This window comes from Physella acuta, unplaced genomic scaffold (assembly GCF_028476545.2).
Source record: "Physella acuta isolate Inbredline_101_S28 unplaced genomic scaffold, ASM2847654v3 ptg000820l, whole genome shotgun sequence".
Taxonomy (NCBI): Eukaryota; Metazoa; Mollusca; class Gastropoda; family Physidae; genus Physella; species Physella acuta.
Window position 1 is genome coordinate 567680 of NW_026732338.1, and position 15595 is coordinate 583274.

Genomic DNA, 15595 nt, shown 5'->3' on the forward strand with positions numbered 1-15595 from the left:
AATAATTAAGAACGAAGAAGAAGAAGATCTGCTTAGTACTATTACAAGTTATTTTTGCTTTGGCGTGGCTTTAAATTAAGCATTGTCGTAATACTATCCCATCTCTCATAATAGTAATACCTATTAATATTGGATGCACTATAAGGCCGAATAGCCACTTCCTTTAATATTATTAATAATATTAGGCCTAATAATATATATATATATATATATATATATATATATATATATATATATATATAGGCCTAGTAAAATATATAGAATCTACTGACAAAAAAAGCCCAGTAAATAACAATCGTCAATCAGTAACAAATTGTATGGAGAAAGGGTTATTTTGAATAAATAATATTAATAATATAATATATATAAGCGCCGAATTCGAATTATTTCGGAATTATAACTAGGCCTATAACTAATATAAAACTCAAAAGTGAAAAGTATAGTAAAAATTAATAAATTAAATATAAAAGCACTTGGGGATTCAAAATAATTTGTTTTAACAATTTTGACTAGATCTAGATTAAATAATCTAAAGGGCGTCAGTATCTATTTTGTTCGTTTCGATATTTATTCAAACCAGTTAAGAAAATTTGTAAACAACACCAGAAGCCTTTCGCTGCTCTAATGTTAAATATTAAATGTAATTGAAATGCTAGTAAACTAGTTATTAGTTAATCTACCTACATCTATTTTACAATAACAACTTTTCATTCTTATTCTTTTGTTTAAAATCAGTTAATTAAATAATTATTAGGATAAAGAACATAGCTCTACTACCTATATTTAAGTATATTTTAGACCTAGTATAATAATTAGGCCTAGGCCGGTAAAACTCCATTTTAGCGTATTTTATTTCTCCACTGCTTGTTTACCTCCAGTTGAGCGAATTTTATTATAACAACCGAAACATAGGAAAACACGATTCATTTATTTGTATTGTATTTTTGTTTTACAAATTAATAAAAATGAATTAAAAAAACAAAGAAACTGTCTTTGTTTTAGATTTTGATAATTTTAAAATAATTTAGTTTTGTTAAAGTTAAAACTTGAGAAAAATCCAAATTTAGAATATTGAATGTGCAATGTTCGTGTGTCAGAATTTTCATGACAATGGGTGAAGTACGTAAACATAACTCACAATTGCAAGGCGGTTAAGTTTGTATTGTTACAAGTATCTCCCAGGCATGATACTATTTTTACTACAAATAAACATTAATGAACTTACAATGACCCCAAAACTGAGACCAACACAATTTCAAATAGCAATTGCCCGAGCTATGAGGTATGCTGATAATTCAATGTCAATGTGAACTCACGGTGAACCTGCGACCGTGTAAGGATTTTTCTCCCGCTGACGATTACTCGAGATTCGATAGTTTTTTTTTTTTCTAATTAAAAATCACATTCATTAAAAAAATAAGTAGATCTAGTGTTTTCCTGACGTTTTTGTGTGTTTCGGTTGTGTTTATAATAAAATACGCTCAACTGGAGGTGAACGTGAAGCAGGGAATAAAATACGCTAAACTGGAGGTTTACCGCCTAGGCCTACCTCAACTACCTGTTTTTTTTTCCTCCTTGTCATATCTAGTGACATCTACTCATCTAGGCCTACATTTATTGATTTAAATTACTAAAATTAATTATAATTAATAATTAGGCCTAGTCATTAATATTAATTGTCATTAATCAACATATTACTACATACTACATAACATTAGTTTAGTACATTCAAGTACATTGACACATTCTAATTCTTTCTCTAAATCTTCAAAATATTTTTAAATACGAAGTGACTACTCGGAAGAAGATTTTTCTCCCCAACGTCTCCACTTAGTTGGCAAAAGATAGCTCTGCGCATGCGCAGTGACCTAGGGTTAGGGCTAGAATGAGGGTTAGGGGTAGGATTAGGGTTAGGGATAGTGTTAGGGATAGGATTAGGGTTGGTGTTAGGGTTCTGCGGTTGTAAACACACGCATGCGCAGTACCATCGAAAAGATCGGCGCAAAGGCAAGTCGTAGTTTCTCTCCATTGCGGATGCGTATCTTATTCCGGCTAGCATCAGCCTTTTAAATAATGGTAAAATCACGATATAGCGACCTTTATTATTCCGGAATCGTACACCAGTAAAAAACAGTAAAACCATGACGTAGTTTGTCGGGCCGTTCCAGAAACCACCAGAAATACTGTAAACCATCATTTGTTTGCCGTCATATTATTTTTAATACATAATGTTTAAAAATTTGCATGGATTGATTTTAGTTGCATTTTAAATACTGTTTAGCTATTTATTTTGTATTTCTAATTAATTATTTTAAAAGTATGTGCTAACTATTGCTGCTACTAAACATAGTTCTAGTTCTTCTTACTACTTTTAACTAGTTAATCTAATCGTCTTCTTGTTTAAATGTACTAGATCTAGATCTAGTTGTCGCAAATATTCTGCAAGTTTTTTTCTGTGTTTCTTAACAAACATTTATTATTGCACTCGGCTTTATTAAAAATATTTAGATTTACTAATTGTTGCTAATTTTCTGTCAATTCAACTTTAAATTAAGTTAAAACATTAATTTAAGGCATTTAAGGCACTTGACTTTATTTTTATTTCATAGGTGAAATAAAATATTGTTTACGGTAACAAATGTTAACGAAACTCAACAAAAATCACCAGATAATTTACGACGGTATATCGTGATTTTACCTAAATAATCTACATTCTTTCTAATCTACATGATCGCTGTTTACTAAATCTAGATTTTTTTCACTAAATCTAAAATTTACTCAATTTTCAATTTAAACATGATCACTGAATAATAATATTATAATAACGAACGTATAATATGCTGCTATTTAGTTGTTTTATTTTCTACTTTTCAGTAATTCATAATTTGTAAATTCGACAGTACCAATGCTGCCACTGAGAATATTGTTTAAAACACTATCAGTAGGTTGTTAAGGAAGATAACCCCCCCCCCCCCCTCCTTTTACCCCAACCCCTACTCTACCCCCCCCCCCCCCCTGTTAAAGCAGCTTACTCTTAGTTACCTCCCATAAGTTTAAAATCGTTTCAAACCAAATTATCTGCCCCTGATAGCCGTTAGCCGTCACTAAACCCGGCTCTACGATTGTAGCGTGAACCACATCTCACCAGACCATGGTGGGGTGGTAGGGGTATGCTTAGAGAGGAAGAGAGGGGGCTGATGGGCGCGCTTACAGCTTGGTGTTTTCTACCGTATCCAAGAAGAGAATTATATATATAGATAGACATCCATATTTAATATTCGAAGTGCCTACTTGGAAAAAGATTTTTCTTCCCAACGTCTCCACTTAGTCGGCAAAAGATAGTTCTGCGCATGCGCAGTGACCTATGGCTAGGGTTAGGGCTAGTATTAGGGTTAGGGATAGGATTACGGTTAGGGGTAGGGATAGGATTAAGGTTAGGTTTTTGAGGTTTCTGCGGTTGTAAACACACGCATGCGCAGTACCATCGAAAACATCGCCGCATTGGCAAGTAGTAGTTTCTCTCCATTGCGCATGCGTATCTTTTTTCCGGCTAGCATCGGCCTTTAATATTTAAGGTAATCTATCATTTTAGGTGTGTAAAATCGGCCGAGGCTAGTAATGTGAAAAAAGTTGCCTCATTGTTATGGCTTAAATAGAAGTATATTGTGATATAGACTCTATCTGTGTCAAATATAATAGATAACTGAATAATAAACCAAAAGCAATGGCTAAATACAGCAATATAGGCCAGAAATTAACTTTAAAGTGTTTGCAAGCAAGATTTGCTACATAAACAGCGGCCATCTCTAAATTAGAGTGGTTTCCCCTGAATCTCTAACTACAATTTTACCAAAAAAAAAGCTTAAACAAGATGGCTGCTAAAGTAAATGAAATCATCGTTAGTCTTTCTTTATTACTGAAAAGTTTTAATTCAATTGTTTAAAACAGGTTCATGAGTGGAATTTTTGAAACATTCTTGTAACTTTTAAAACATTAAAATCTTCCTAAAAATGTGAAATAGACCTAATTACTAAAATTTAATAACTCACCTTTTTTTCACATTACTAACCTTGACAGATTTCATGTATCTATAACTAGTAAAACTAAATTAGTAAAATTACTAAACCCATAGTGAATAATTACCCCAATTAATAATTATTTACTCTTTGGATTGTCTAAACCATTATAATTTAACGAAGTGACTCTTTGGATAAAGATTTTCCACCCAAGCGCTATCTGGCCGGGAAAAGATGCAAAAAGCAATGACCTAAATTTCTGTGCAATGGGCTCAATTTAAATACTATTAATAGCTGCGCAACAGACTCAATTTATTCTTTTTTAACTGCACAATGTGATCAATTACTCTTTTAGCTTTATTCTTCTGACAAAACTATCTGGACTGTGTGGTCGAGCAGTTGCGCTTCTGGTCGTCAGGGGTTGAGGGTTTATACACGTAGTATAGCTAGCAAAGAGTTCTAGTGTAAAGCTTAAGTATATAATATTTTTTAAGAATCTATTTTAATAGCCTATTTATATCTAGTATTTAAGTATTTATGGTGTTTATCCCTGTCTCATCAAGACAACACTCAACACGTTGGCCTAACTACTAAACAGTTCTAAACACTTAACAGTAAACAGTATTACTCGCTTACCCGGAGGTGTGGCCGATTGCTAACAATAATATGGCGTACACACCGGATGCATGACTTCTGATGATTTTTCGTCTTAGTTCCAGTGACCTTCTTAAAATTACTGTTTAAAATGTTTACCACGAGCAAAATGGCGGGGTGGTTTTCGCAATATAAAAACAAACCATAGGTGGCAGCTGGGCTATAGATCTATATGCCAGAAAAGCATAGCCAACTAAAAAGTCAAACTGATTCGTGGTTTGCCTCAAATGTAAGAGTGATATAACATGTGTTGTCATGGAGAGGTTTGTCATGTCATGGCAGTGAGTGACAATAAATATTAAATTAAGTAATTTAGTTTAAAACAAACTAAAAACTTGAAAATTAGTGCCTAATGGATTAAATATGGTAATCTATCATTTTAGTATGATTTTAGGTATGTAAAATCAGCCAAGGCTAGTAATGTGTAAAAATGTGACTTATTATTATGGCTTTAATACAAACAGCAGTGCTTGCAAGCAAAATTTGCTATATAAACAGCAGCCCTTTGAAAATTAGAGTGACCTCCCCTGAATCTCTAACTATAATTTTACACTGTATTATCAAGTCAAATAAAATATGGTTGATTATTAATAAACTGTGTGGATATAACATCATTGAAAGTAAAGGAACATAAAAAAATAGGTTGTATGAGTAAAATTTTATTGGTTGGTTTGTCATATGATAACTTTTAGAGTTAACTTAAATTTCATCTGCAATGAAACAAGATTCAGTTTTTTTTGTAACTCAATCATTTTAGTCCCTAAAACAGTTTGGGGTTTGAAATTTAGTGTTCAGCTTATTTGTGACTGATATTCTTTGCAATGGAATTAGTTTAAAATAACACACCAATGAATTCAATTTAAAATTTAGTAAGGCCACCTAGTATACTGGCAGCTTGTGTATCCAACAACCCCTAGAGCTACACTAACAAGAATGATAAGAAAGATGGGAAAATTTGTGCGGGTAGATGTCAGACAAGTCTTGCAGGTTGAGCAAAGTTATTTAATAATAAAAAAAACACTACTAAACCAAAGCAGAATGTATTAAACCAGTGAAAGGGGAGTTCTCCACCATGGAACAATGACAGATGCTGATGTGACACAGATGTCGGCACCCTGATAACAACATGATTGCAAAGGCTAAAAAGCATCTACAATCTCCAATTATAGGTTATAATGAGAAGTTTCAGAAGTAACAGAAAATAGAAGGCCATGTATTAAAATTAAGGATTACAAGAATGGTACTGAACTAAACGGCTCAAAAACAAAAAAAGACAATGAAGCCCAAGGTAGTCATTTTGGTGCACAGCAGAAAAACAACTGACAAGAGTCAGACTGTCTTAGGGAACTGCAAAGAAAGTTGCTAGAGACCGGCCAAGTGGAAAGAGCTTTCTTTGGCAGTTACATTTTGGACACCAAAAGAAAAGATGGTGATGAACCCATTATATCCGTTGCAAAGAAACTATGGTGTATTTGAAATATGTTTATGCTATATATCAGTGTATTCTAAAAAATTATTAACCCTTGTCCCCACTAATTTCTTTTTGTGCTAGCCCCACTGACCAATACACATTTGTTTGCCAATTTCAATTATTACAATTTTAATTTTTTTTTTTTTTTTACAGACTTCATTAAACTAGTTTGTAAAATTGAATTTACTTAGGAGCTTAAGAGAAAAATCTAAAGAACCAATGTCTCTTTTTGTAAGTATCCTATACTTATATCTTAATGTACTAAAATGATTAAAAAAAAATAACCCATGTTTAAGCTAAAACTTCTTTTTTTGTACTACTAGTTAAAACTTTTCCTATCCTTCCATTTTTTTTCCTGGCATATTCCAGCATCTACTTACTGTCTTGTTGAGTTTAGGAAACCTAATGACTATTATTATTATTATCAAAACAGTATAAATAACCTGTGTGTGCATATTTCTTTTGTAAATTTATTGCATTGAAATGGATTTCAAGGGATTAGATGGTAAGTAAAAGTAAATTTTTGTTTGTTACTATGAAATTATTTAAAAATTAAATTGTGGTGTGTTATCTGAAGTGGTATCCAACCTATTTAAATTTTGCATTATATTATCATTTTTTCAACTTAATATGCAGCTATAATATTGTAAAGTTTTAGATTGGAATTTACATTCTTAAATCATTAAACATTTTAAATTTAATTTTGAAAAATATCTTTAACACCAAAACATTTTGGTTAATATTTTTATAATTTTAATTAACATGTATTCTGTTATAAGTTTTAGTTAATTTGTTATTTTTTCTGTGACATTTCCTTTTTTTATTTTATAAGTTTGGGCATACTAAGGCACCATTTAACATATCAGTTTTCCAATTTAACTGTCACCATTTGGGAGGCAGGTCTTTCTTTGGGAGCACAAGCATAGTGTGTGGGAGAGGTGCAAAGAACTTAGCAGAAATGTAAACTGTATAAAGCTATACTAAATTATCATTTTATTATTTATATTTTTCCCCCATTCTTCTTTGTTCTTAATTGTAACATTGAAGGGAACTTTCATTCAACACAATTAAATATTTCATCTCAACATGTTATATGCCATATGGCCATTGGTTCTGACTTCCCCCGGCTTTCTTTCTGGATTTGCTCCCATAGCCTTTGTCCACCCAGCAGTTTTTCCTATATGGGTTGCTGTTCCTAGCTTACAAGCCTCATCTGCCTAGGTATATTCATTCAATAATGATATTTGTGATTGATTAATTATCCCATTTGCTGATGATTCATTTCTGTGCTGCTTTTAAAAGTTGTTCAATGGACACTGATTAGAAACATCTTTACAACCTCAAGTTTTGTACTTAAAATTGGTCTGCAGATATGATGTGATTACAATTTAGTAAATTTAGTATTCCTCACTGTAGCTACCATTTTCAAGAAAATAGTGTTGAATTGCAAATTTAAAAAAAAAATCAAATATAGAGAAAGTAGTGTAATCGTGCAAAAAAAAAATCAAGATTTTTGGAAATCTTGATGTTTTACACCTCCCTGAGTCGGAAAAACATAGTTTTGCAATCTTGTCCGTATGTCTGTGTGTGTGTGTGTGTGTCTGTCTGTCTGTAAACATGATAACTTGAGTACCGTTACAGCTAGGTTGATGAAATTTCATATATAAGTATTATATCAAATTTGTAGATCCGTATCAACTTTACAGCGATTTCTGATAACCGGAAGTGGAACTTATTCTACATTCAATTTGTCAAATGCCTATAACTTGAGTACTATTTCAGATAGATAAATGAAATTTCACATATAAGTAAAAGATCTAATTCTCTGCCTTCTATCAAATTATGAGTAACTTCCGTTGACCAGAAGTAGTAATTTATGGTATTTCCGATTTCACAAAAAACGCATGTGAATTTATAAAGTACTAATAATATTCCACACTATTATACACGCTTTATTTGGCGTTCACTTGGTGTGCAATTCTTTTTTCTACAAGATTCTATTCTATTTTAAAAAGTTTAAGTAATTAAAAGTGGATTTAAAATATTGTCTATATCCCGAGTAGCCATCCCGTAGTGTTATATAAGAATATTCAAGAAAGTCTAAAAGATGAGTAACAATAATATCAGCTTATAAAATTGTCAAACATATTCAGTGTCTTGCATATACACATTTTTTGTTTGTAACTATTTTTGCAAAATTTTCTTATTTAATTAACATGTTTACCAGTTTATTCCTCAAAGCCTCTTAGTATTATATATTGAGCTTAGAGGATTTTTTCAAAACAAACTTGTAAAAGTAAAAAAGAAGTAAGCTTTTATTAAGCTGAACAATGTTAGATTTCTTATTACACTCTTTGAAGTCTTGTTGACAAAAAAGACCAAACATATCTTTCCATTGGTACAGGGGAAACATTTCATTTTTACTAATGGTTCTGTGGTTTGTCGTTATTTGTACCCACTTCCTTTAGCGTGTACAATCTTACTTTCTTATCTTTTGTTTACAGTGCTTCAGCAACAAGTTTTTCTGGAGAGGATCTTTAAATGACCTTTTTGTTATTTTCCAAAAATCTTACTTCAGATTAATTCAAATGACTTGACCCAGATGTGAATATGCTACAATTGATTTCTAATTATAACTAAAAGTGGCTCATATTTTGTGTACACTTATCAATACTCTTGCACACATCAAGACAACAGATAGGATATTTGTGTTGCGTTTTAAAAATAATTGAGTTTTATCAATCGCCAGTCTTCTGGTCTCAGCATACTCTGTGTTTCATATCATACAATTTATTGTACTTTAATGAATACTTTTTCTAGAATTGTGCTTGTTCATCAAAGGAAAGTAAACTGTTTGAAGCAAATTCTTTTGACAAGATTAGCAAAGAAGTTCCCAAAAAGGTAAAGTATTTCCAGTTATCATTGTGATGGGGGGGGGGGGGTAATAAAATATACATGTGTGTAAAGTATATTAATAATCTTTAAGTAACACTCAGTGAATTTGATTGTTAAAGTATTTTATTTATATGGATATCATGTCAAGCTGTTGTTTACCAAATATCACCACTGTATAGCAGTCAAAGAAGCAAGACAGTAGTAGACAGATCAATGCTAGGATGAGTTCCCAGACATTCAAGATATACAGCCCTAACATTGCCCAGTATGAATTGATTGTAACCATTGGTGAGCTTCTTTCTTATAACAAAATTCTATTTGACAATATCATATTTGTGATGAGAAAATCAAACAACTATTTTTTTAAAGTTAGATTTTAGATGTAAAGAAAATGTCACTAAAGTTAAAGAGATTGAAAATGTTTTGCATAAGAGAAATATGAGTTGTTATTTATACAACAGAATGATAAACCACTGCTAACCCCATCCATTCATATTTATGTCATATTCATAATCTTCAAATACCTTAATTTGTTTAAATTTTAAAATTTGCAATAATTTGAAGTATTTATAAGAAAAAATATATGTTTGAAACAGACATATCTTTACAATTTTGTGGAAATTTTTTTCCCAGCTTTTCTAAATTGCATTGGCTGAAATGTAACATTATAATAATATTTTAACTTATACAGGGAAAGGTCATCTTAATGCTTCAACTATTTCTTTGGCAAAGCACAAACCATCAGAGTCTTTAGTAGCTGTGAAAAGAATCAATGTAGAAGAATGGGATAACAAGCTGTCATATTTGCAGGTTGGTGCAAGTTTTCAACTATTGCTCATTGCTACTCAATTTCAAACTGGATTTTCTTAAGATTTAGGTATAATAATGTATTAGGAATAGTTAGGTTAGTTAGGTTTGTCTGCCGCCCCTCCTGGAACATAGGCGGCTGACAAGAGCTTTCCAGGCGTCTCTGTCCTGGACTAGTCTCTCCAACTGTCCCCAGGTGTATCCAGTATTTATAAATTCTCCATCGGGAGATCCATTCTTTCTCTGGTCTGAGCTGTCTTTGTTTCTGTAGCAAGTTATTTTTTATGATATAAGGTTGCTGACCTTACTATAAGGTTGCTGCCCCGTTGCGCAACCCTCAACCTGAAGGGCCAGTGTACTAGCTTTTATCTGACCACTACCCATGCATACCTTCCCAGCTTGGTTGAACCAACCAGGAGTTTATACTTCTACTGGTATAGCTCTGGGGACATGGTCGGAGTTTACACTTCCACTGGTATAGCTCTGGGGGTGGTCAGGGTACACAAGCGGCCAAGCTATTACAAATAATACTTAAATAGGGTATATTTAAGGACCAGAATTTAAACTTTATTTAGAGCTGGAAATTTTAGTTGGTCTTCACAGTTATTAAACTCATTGGTGAAAATTTGAAAACTTTTTTTTCTTTAGGCTAAAGCGTTAAGGCATGCCCTAACAGCTAATTTTAAATTAGATAGCTACTCCTAGTGTTGCTGAAACTGTAAACTTTACCTCCAGAATGAAATCATCATAACCCAGCAACTCTCTCACCCCTGTTTGTTGCCCATTCACTGCAGTTTTATTTCTGGACAAGAGTTATGGAGTATCATGCCACTTATGGCATTTGGTAAATTCATTTCAATTTCTAATTATTTCTAAAAATATGTTGTGCTGAAATGGTTTTTGTTTTTCTTTCAATGTGATAATTACATTTTTAATTGATAACTTAAAATATGAATAGTTAAGCCATTTGATTTGTCATTGTTTTAGCAATAAACACTAAAGTTTGTTAACATTTAGATTTTTAGATTTGACTTGCGTTCTTGTTCACAGGCTCATGTAAGGACTTGATCCATGCATACTTTAACTCTGGGTTACCAGAGCAAGCTATTGTTTTTATTTTAAGAGACGTACTTCTAGCCTTAGAATATATACATCATAGAGGAATAATTCACAGGTACATTTTCTTTCAGATGTCAAAAATAGTAACAAAATCCATTTCAACATAAAAAGTACTTTGTGATTGCATTAAAATTCAAAACACATTCCTTCTGTACAATTACAAAAGACAAATACTTCTTCCCCCGCCCCCTCCCCCCCTTATATACCATTTACTATTTGTTTGTTGGACAGCACAAAATGAGTGCATAAACAAAACTTGCATGATAGAGCTGAGATGACACTCTGGCAATGGACACAATTTATGGACACTTTTTAAAGTCTGGCCATGAATTCCAGCGTCCCTTATCTCATTTTCAAATAGTTTCCTACTGGATATTTTGGTCTGCACTCAAGCACCCGTCTAGTGGTTTGATGGTCTTTCTGCTGGTGTTTCGTCCACCCCCTCTTCCTTTCTTTTATTTTTTACTTCACTGGCACTTGTCTGCCATATTCTTTAAATTTAGATTGGAAATTCTGTCCAGCACACAGCTATTTAGAATTAGAATAATTTTAAAAATGTGTTGTTAGTTTTTATTTATTTTAATGTTACCTAAAATTACTTAAAAATAAAATCTTTTAACCAAATTGTTGTTTTATATTGACAGGGGCATTAAAGCAAGCCATGTGCTGATTTCAAAAAATGGTCAGGTCTGTCTGTCAGGATTACACAACTGTTTTAACACAATACAGAATGGCAAAAGACTTAGAAAAGTACATGATTTCCCAATGCACACCATTGATTGTGTTCATTGTTACAGTCCAGAGTTATTAGAACAGGTTTGTAACTCTCAAGTTTGGTTTGACATTACAACTTTCATAACTTTATTAATGCAGTCAGTTCAAGTTTCAAGAAATTATTTTTCATTAAAAAAAAAAATTTGTTTAGAATTTGGCAGGCTACAACTACAAATCAGATATTTATAGCATGGGAATATTGGCGTGTGAACTAGCCAATGGACAGTCTCCATTTTCTGATATGTCTGCCACTCAGGTACATTATATTTTAACCTAATATAAACTTACTGTAAAATATGATGTAAATGTCATTGTTAATACAATTATTTTGAAAGGCATGAATATTACTTCTATATGTAGTTTTGTATGAAATGTTAACAGTTAGTTAATAGTAAATATAAACAATGTGTTAACTTTATTGCAGATGTTGCTAGAAAAGTTAAATGCTACAAAACCAAAACTAGCTGATTCTACGACTGTTGGTGAATTTGTCATTGATGACGGTATGGTACTGACATTCAATATCTTCTTTATCAAAAATAAATCTAGTAACCAGGAGAGCCCATGCACATGACATCTGGGATGATCTTTGATCTGATACTTGACATCTAGTGTAGTGCTTGATCTGGCACATGACATCTAGTGTAGTGCTTGATCTGGCACATGACATCTGGTGTGGTTCTTGATGTGACAGATGACATCTGGTGTGGTGCTTGATCTGGCACATGACATCTGGTGTGGTGCTTGATCTGGCACATGACATCTGGTGTGGTGCTTGATCTGGCACATGACATCTGGTGTGGTGCTTGATCTGGCACATGACATCTGGTGTGGTGCTTGATCTGGCACATGACATCTGGTGTGGTTCTTGGTGTGACAGATGACATCTGGTGTGGTGCTTGATCTGGCACATGACATCTGGTGTGGTGCTTGATCTGGCACATGACATCTGGTGTGGTGCTTGATCTGGCACATGACATCTAGTGTAGTGCTTGATCTGGCACATGACATCTGGTGTGGTTCTTGGTGTGACAGATGACATCTGGTGTGGTGCTTGATCTGGCACATGACATCTGGTGTGGTGCTTGATCTGGCACATGACATCTGGTGTGGTGCTTGATCTGGCACATGACATCTAGTGTAGTGCTTGATCTGGCACATGACATCTGGTGTGGTTCTTGATGTGACAGATGACATCTGGTGTGGTGCTTGATCTGGCACATGACATCTGGTGTGGTGCTTGATCTGGCACATGACATCTGGTGTGGTTCTTGATGTGACAGATGACATCTGGTGTGGTGCTTGATCTGGCACATGACATCTGGTGTGGTGCTTGATCTGGCACATGACATCTGGTGTGGTTCTTGATGTGACAGATGACATCTGGTGTGGTGCTTGATGTGACAGATGACATCTGGTGTGGTGCTTGATCTGGCACATGACATCTGGTGTGGTGCTTGATCTGGCACATGACATCTGGTGTGGTGCTTGATCTGACTAATGATATATGGTTGGTGCTTGTTGTGGCACTAGTTTCACAAAGATTATTTAAAGCCTGGGATTTTAGTTGTCTTATGAATATTTGTCTCCCTTGATACACTATCATTTGCCTTGATATGTTTACAAATGGTTGCTAATGGCCTAGTTCTTTTTAAAACTTCATTATTGCTCAGAACAATATTTTTCAACTTATAAGACTGCCTACATATAATTACACACTTTATAAATTAACCTTTTATTCCAAAATCAAAACTGTTTGCTTGGTTGATTACCTTACATTTCAGTCTATTGTTATGATGTGTTATCTTTCTATTGTCCTAGATGATATTGAAGATCAGACTGCTACCACACAAGAGAAAGCTGATGCCATTTTCTTTAGAAGAACATTTTCCCCACACTTGCATGATTTTGTGTCTGTTTGCCTGGAGAGGGACCAACTTTGCAGGTTTCAGATTCTTTTTAATTTTCCTAAGCTGTCTCATTTAGCTTTGTCTTACACAAATCACATGCTGTAATCTTCCTAAGTTGTCTCATTTAGCTTTGTCTTACAACTTACTCAAATCACATGCTGTAATTTGAGACTATTTTATATGACTGGTTTTTCTAACAATGACTTGTGGTCAAAGTACAAATTAATTGGTTCTATCAGTTCTTCACTTGTGTGTTGTTGCCAATGTTTCATGTGATCTAAATAAAATGTTTAATCAATGTTTAAGTGATCTAAATAAAATGTTTGCTAATGTGTTGTTGCCAATGTTTTATGTGATCTAAATGAAATGTTTACTATGTGTTGTTGCCAATGTTTTATGTGATCTAAATAAAATGTTTACTATGTGTTGTTGCCAATGTTTTATGTGATCTAAATGAAATGTTTACTATGTGTTGTTGCCAATGTTTTATGTGATCTAAATAAAATGTTTGCTAATGTGTTGTTGCCAATGTTTTATGTGATCTAAATAAAATGTTTACTATGTGTTGTTGCCAATGTTTTATGTGATCTAAATAAAATGTTTACTATGTGTTGTTGCCAATGTTTTATGTGATCTAAAACTGCTGTGAAATATTTGACCAGACCTTCAGCCACACAGTTACTGAGCCATGCACTGTTCAAGGCTATCAAAAACAAATCCTCGTCCGTGCTGCCGTCTTTGTTACAACCTGTAACGCCACTCAGTGACATTGCTAAGGCACCAAAAGGTGAGCCTTTTTTTTTGTTTTTTAAAAATTTATTTTATTTTGCAATTGGCAGCTTTTTAAGGAAAATTTTGCTTGTGTATTCACAGCTCTTTTGGTAGAGGAAGAAGATTTTTCTAGGAAAATGAGTGAAGTTTCAATGCAAGATGATTGGACCTTTTGAATTATGAACTCCATGCTATGAATATAATGACTTTTATGAATTTTATATACATTTTTAACTCACTGACATAAACCTAATTGTTTGTGATACAGATATACATATTTTTCTTAAATTTGTTTATTGTTTTGAATGGTTCAATGAATAAAATGTGCATCTTTAATGGTTACATTTCTAAAGACAGCTTAAAAGTTTGCAGATTTTTAAAGACGCTTTAGTTGGTAAAATCATGGTGACTGCTATTTAAATAGTCCGCTTTATTGTTTAAAATGAAACAAATATATGATAAATGAAAGATCCTGCTTTAAATTAAAATGATGTCAATCTTTTGAATCAAAGAAATATTTTAATATTCTGTATTGACAGTCACCTTCTGTGATAAATGATCTAGTATTTTATTATATCATCTTCTTAAAACAGTTTTCAATGTGAGGTGAAGAATGTCTAAATCCTGAAAGAATCTCAGTATATGTTGTGTTGGTGCTTAGAATGATGCTATGAATTTTATAAATACATACTTAAAATTAAAAATCAAACAAGCATTTTCACAATGTTGTATGTCTTTCAAAGTTTTTGTAGTGATCACAATAAAGACATTTGTTTTCAATGTTTGAATAGAAATTAGAGATGATTTTCAATGCCATCTTTTTTATAACGACCAAGTAATAACCAAAAAATGTTTTTGGCTTAGGTCAGACAAAGTTTTATAAAGAAATTGTATAGCAAGATGTACATATGTTAACATAAGTATCAAATAGCATTTTAAAACTTCGTTTTAAAAAGAAAAATTAATTAGGTGATGATCTTGCGTTAAATTTACATAATTTTAGCAACAAACTATACTTAAATATTTTGTGGACCCAAAGACAGAATAAGTTGAAACTTCACTGTTTGCTTTGACTTGTACTATTATACTGAATGACCTAAGGATTTATTTATATCTTATTTTAAAAATGTTATATATAATTTTTTCCCTGAAATCTGCTTTGGGGCGCAACCAAAAAA

At 32.8% G+C, this 15595-nt stretch overlaps 1 protein-coding gene across 5 annotated transcripts; it reads left to right on the forward strand.

The window, feature by feature from the left end:
- The first annotated feature begins 584 nt into the window (after window positions 1-584).
- Window positions 585-15325, forward strand: LOC131951669 (STE20-related kinase adapter protein alpha). 5 transcript variants are annotated; one of them, XM_059314024.1, is made up of 13 exons: window positions 585-633; window positions 6295-6372; window positions 8962-9042; window positions 9219-9324; window positions 9728-9846; window positions 10579-10687; window positions 10894-11017; window positions 11607-11778; window positions 11888-11992; window positions 12161-12239; window positions 13558-13681; window positions 14309-14433; window positions 14520-15325. In XM_059314024.1, the coding sequence occupies exons 2-13, from the start codon at window positions 6361-6363 to the stop codon at window positions 14591-14593; spliced, it is 1230 nt and encodes a 409-aa protein (XP_059170007.1). In that variant the 5' UTR covers window positions 585-633; window positions 6295-6360; the 3' UTR covers window positions 14594-15325. The 5 variants fall into 5 exon arrangements, with proteins under 5 accessions (XP_059170007.1, XP_059170005.1, XP_059170006.1 ...); XM_059314022.1 differs by having other exon boundaries at window positions 9216-9324; window positions 14520-15324; XM_059314023.1 differs by having other exon boundaries at window positions 601-640; window positions 9216-9324; window positions 14520-15324.
- The last annotated feature ends 270 nt before the right edge of the window (window positions 15326-15595 follow it).

Excerpts from the sequence above, each read along its gene's own strand:
- LOC131951669 (XM_059314022.1), top strand. Across the intron at positions 10,688-10,893 it reads CATGCCACTTATGGCATTTG|GCTCATGTAAGGACTTGATC; the intron begins GTAAATTCATTT and ends TCTTGTTCACAG. Across the intron at positions 13,682-14,308 it reads GAGAGGGACCAACTTTGCAG|ACCTTCAGCCACACAGTTAC; the intron begins GTTTCAGATTCT and ends ATATTTGACCAG.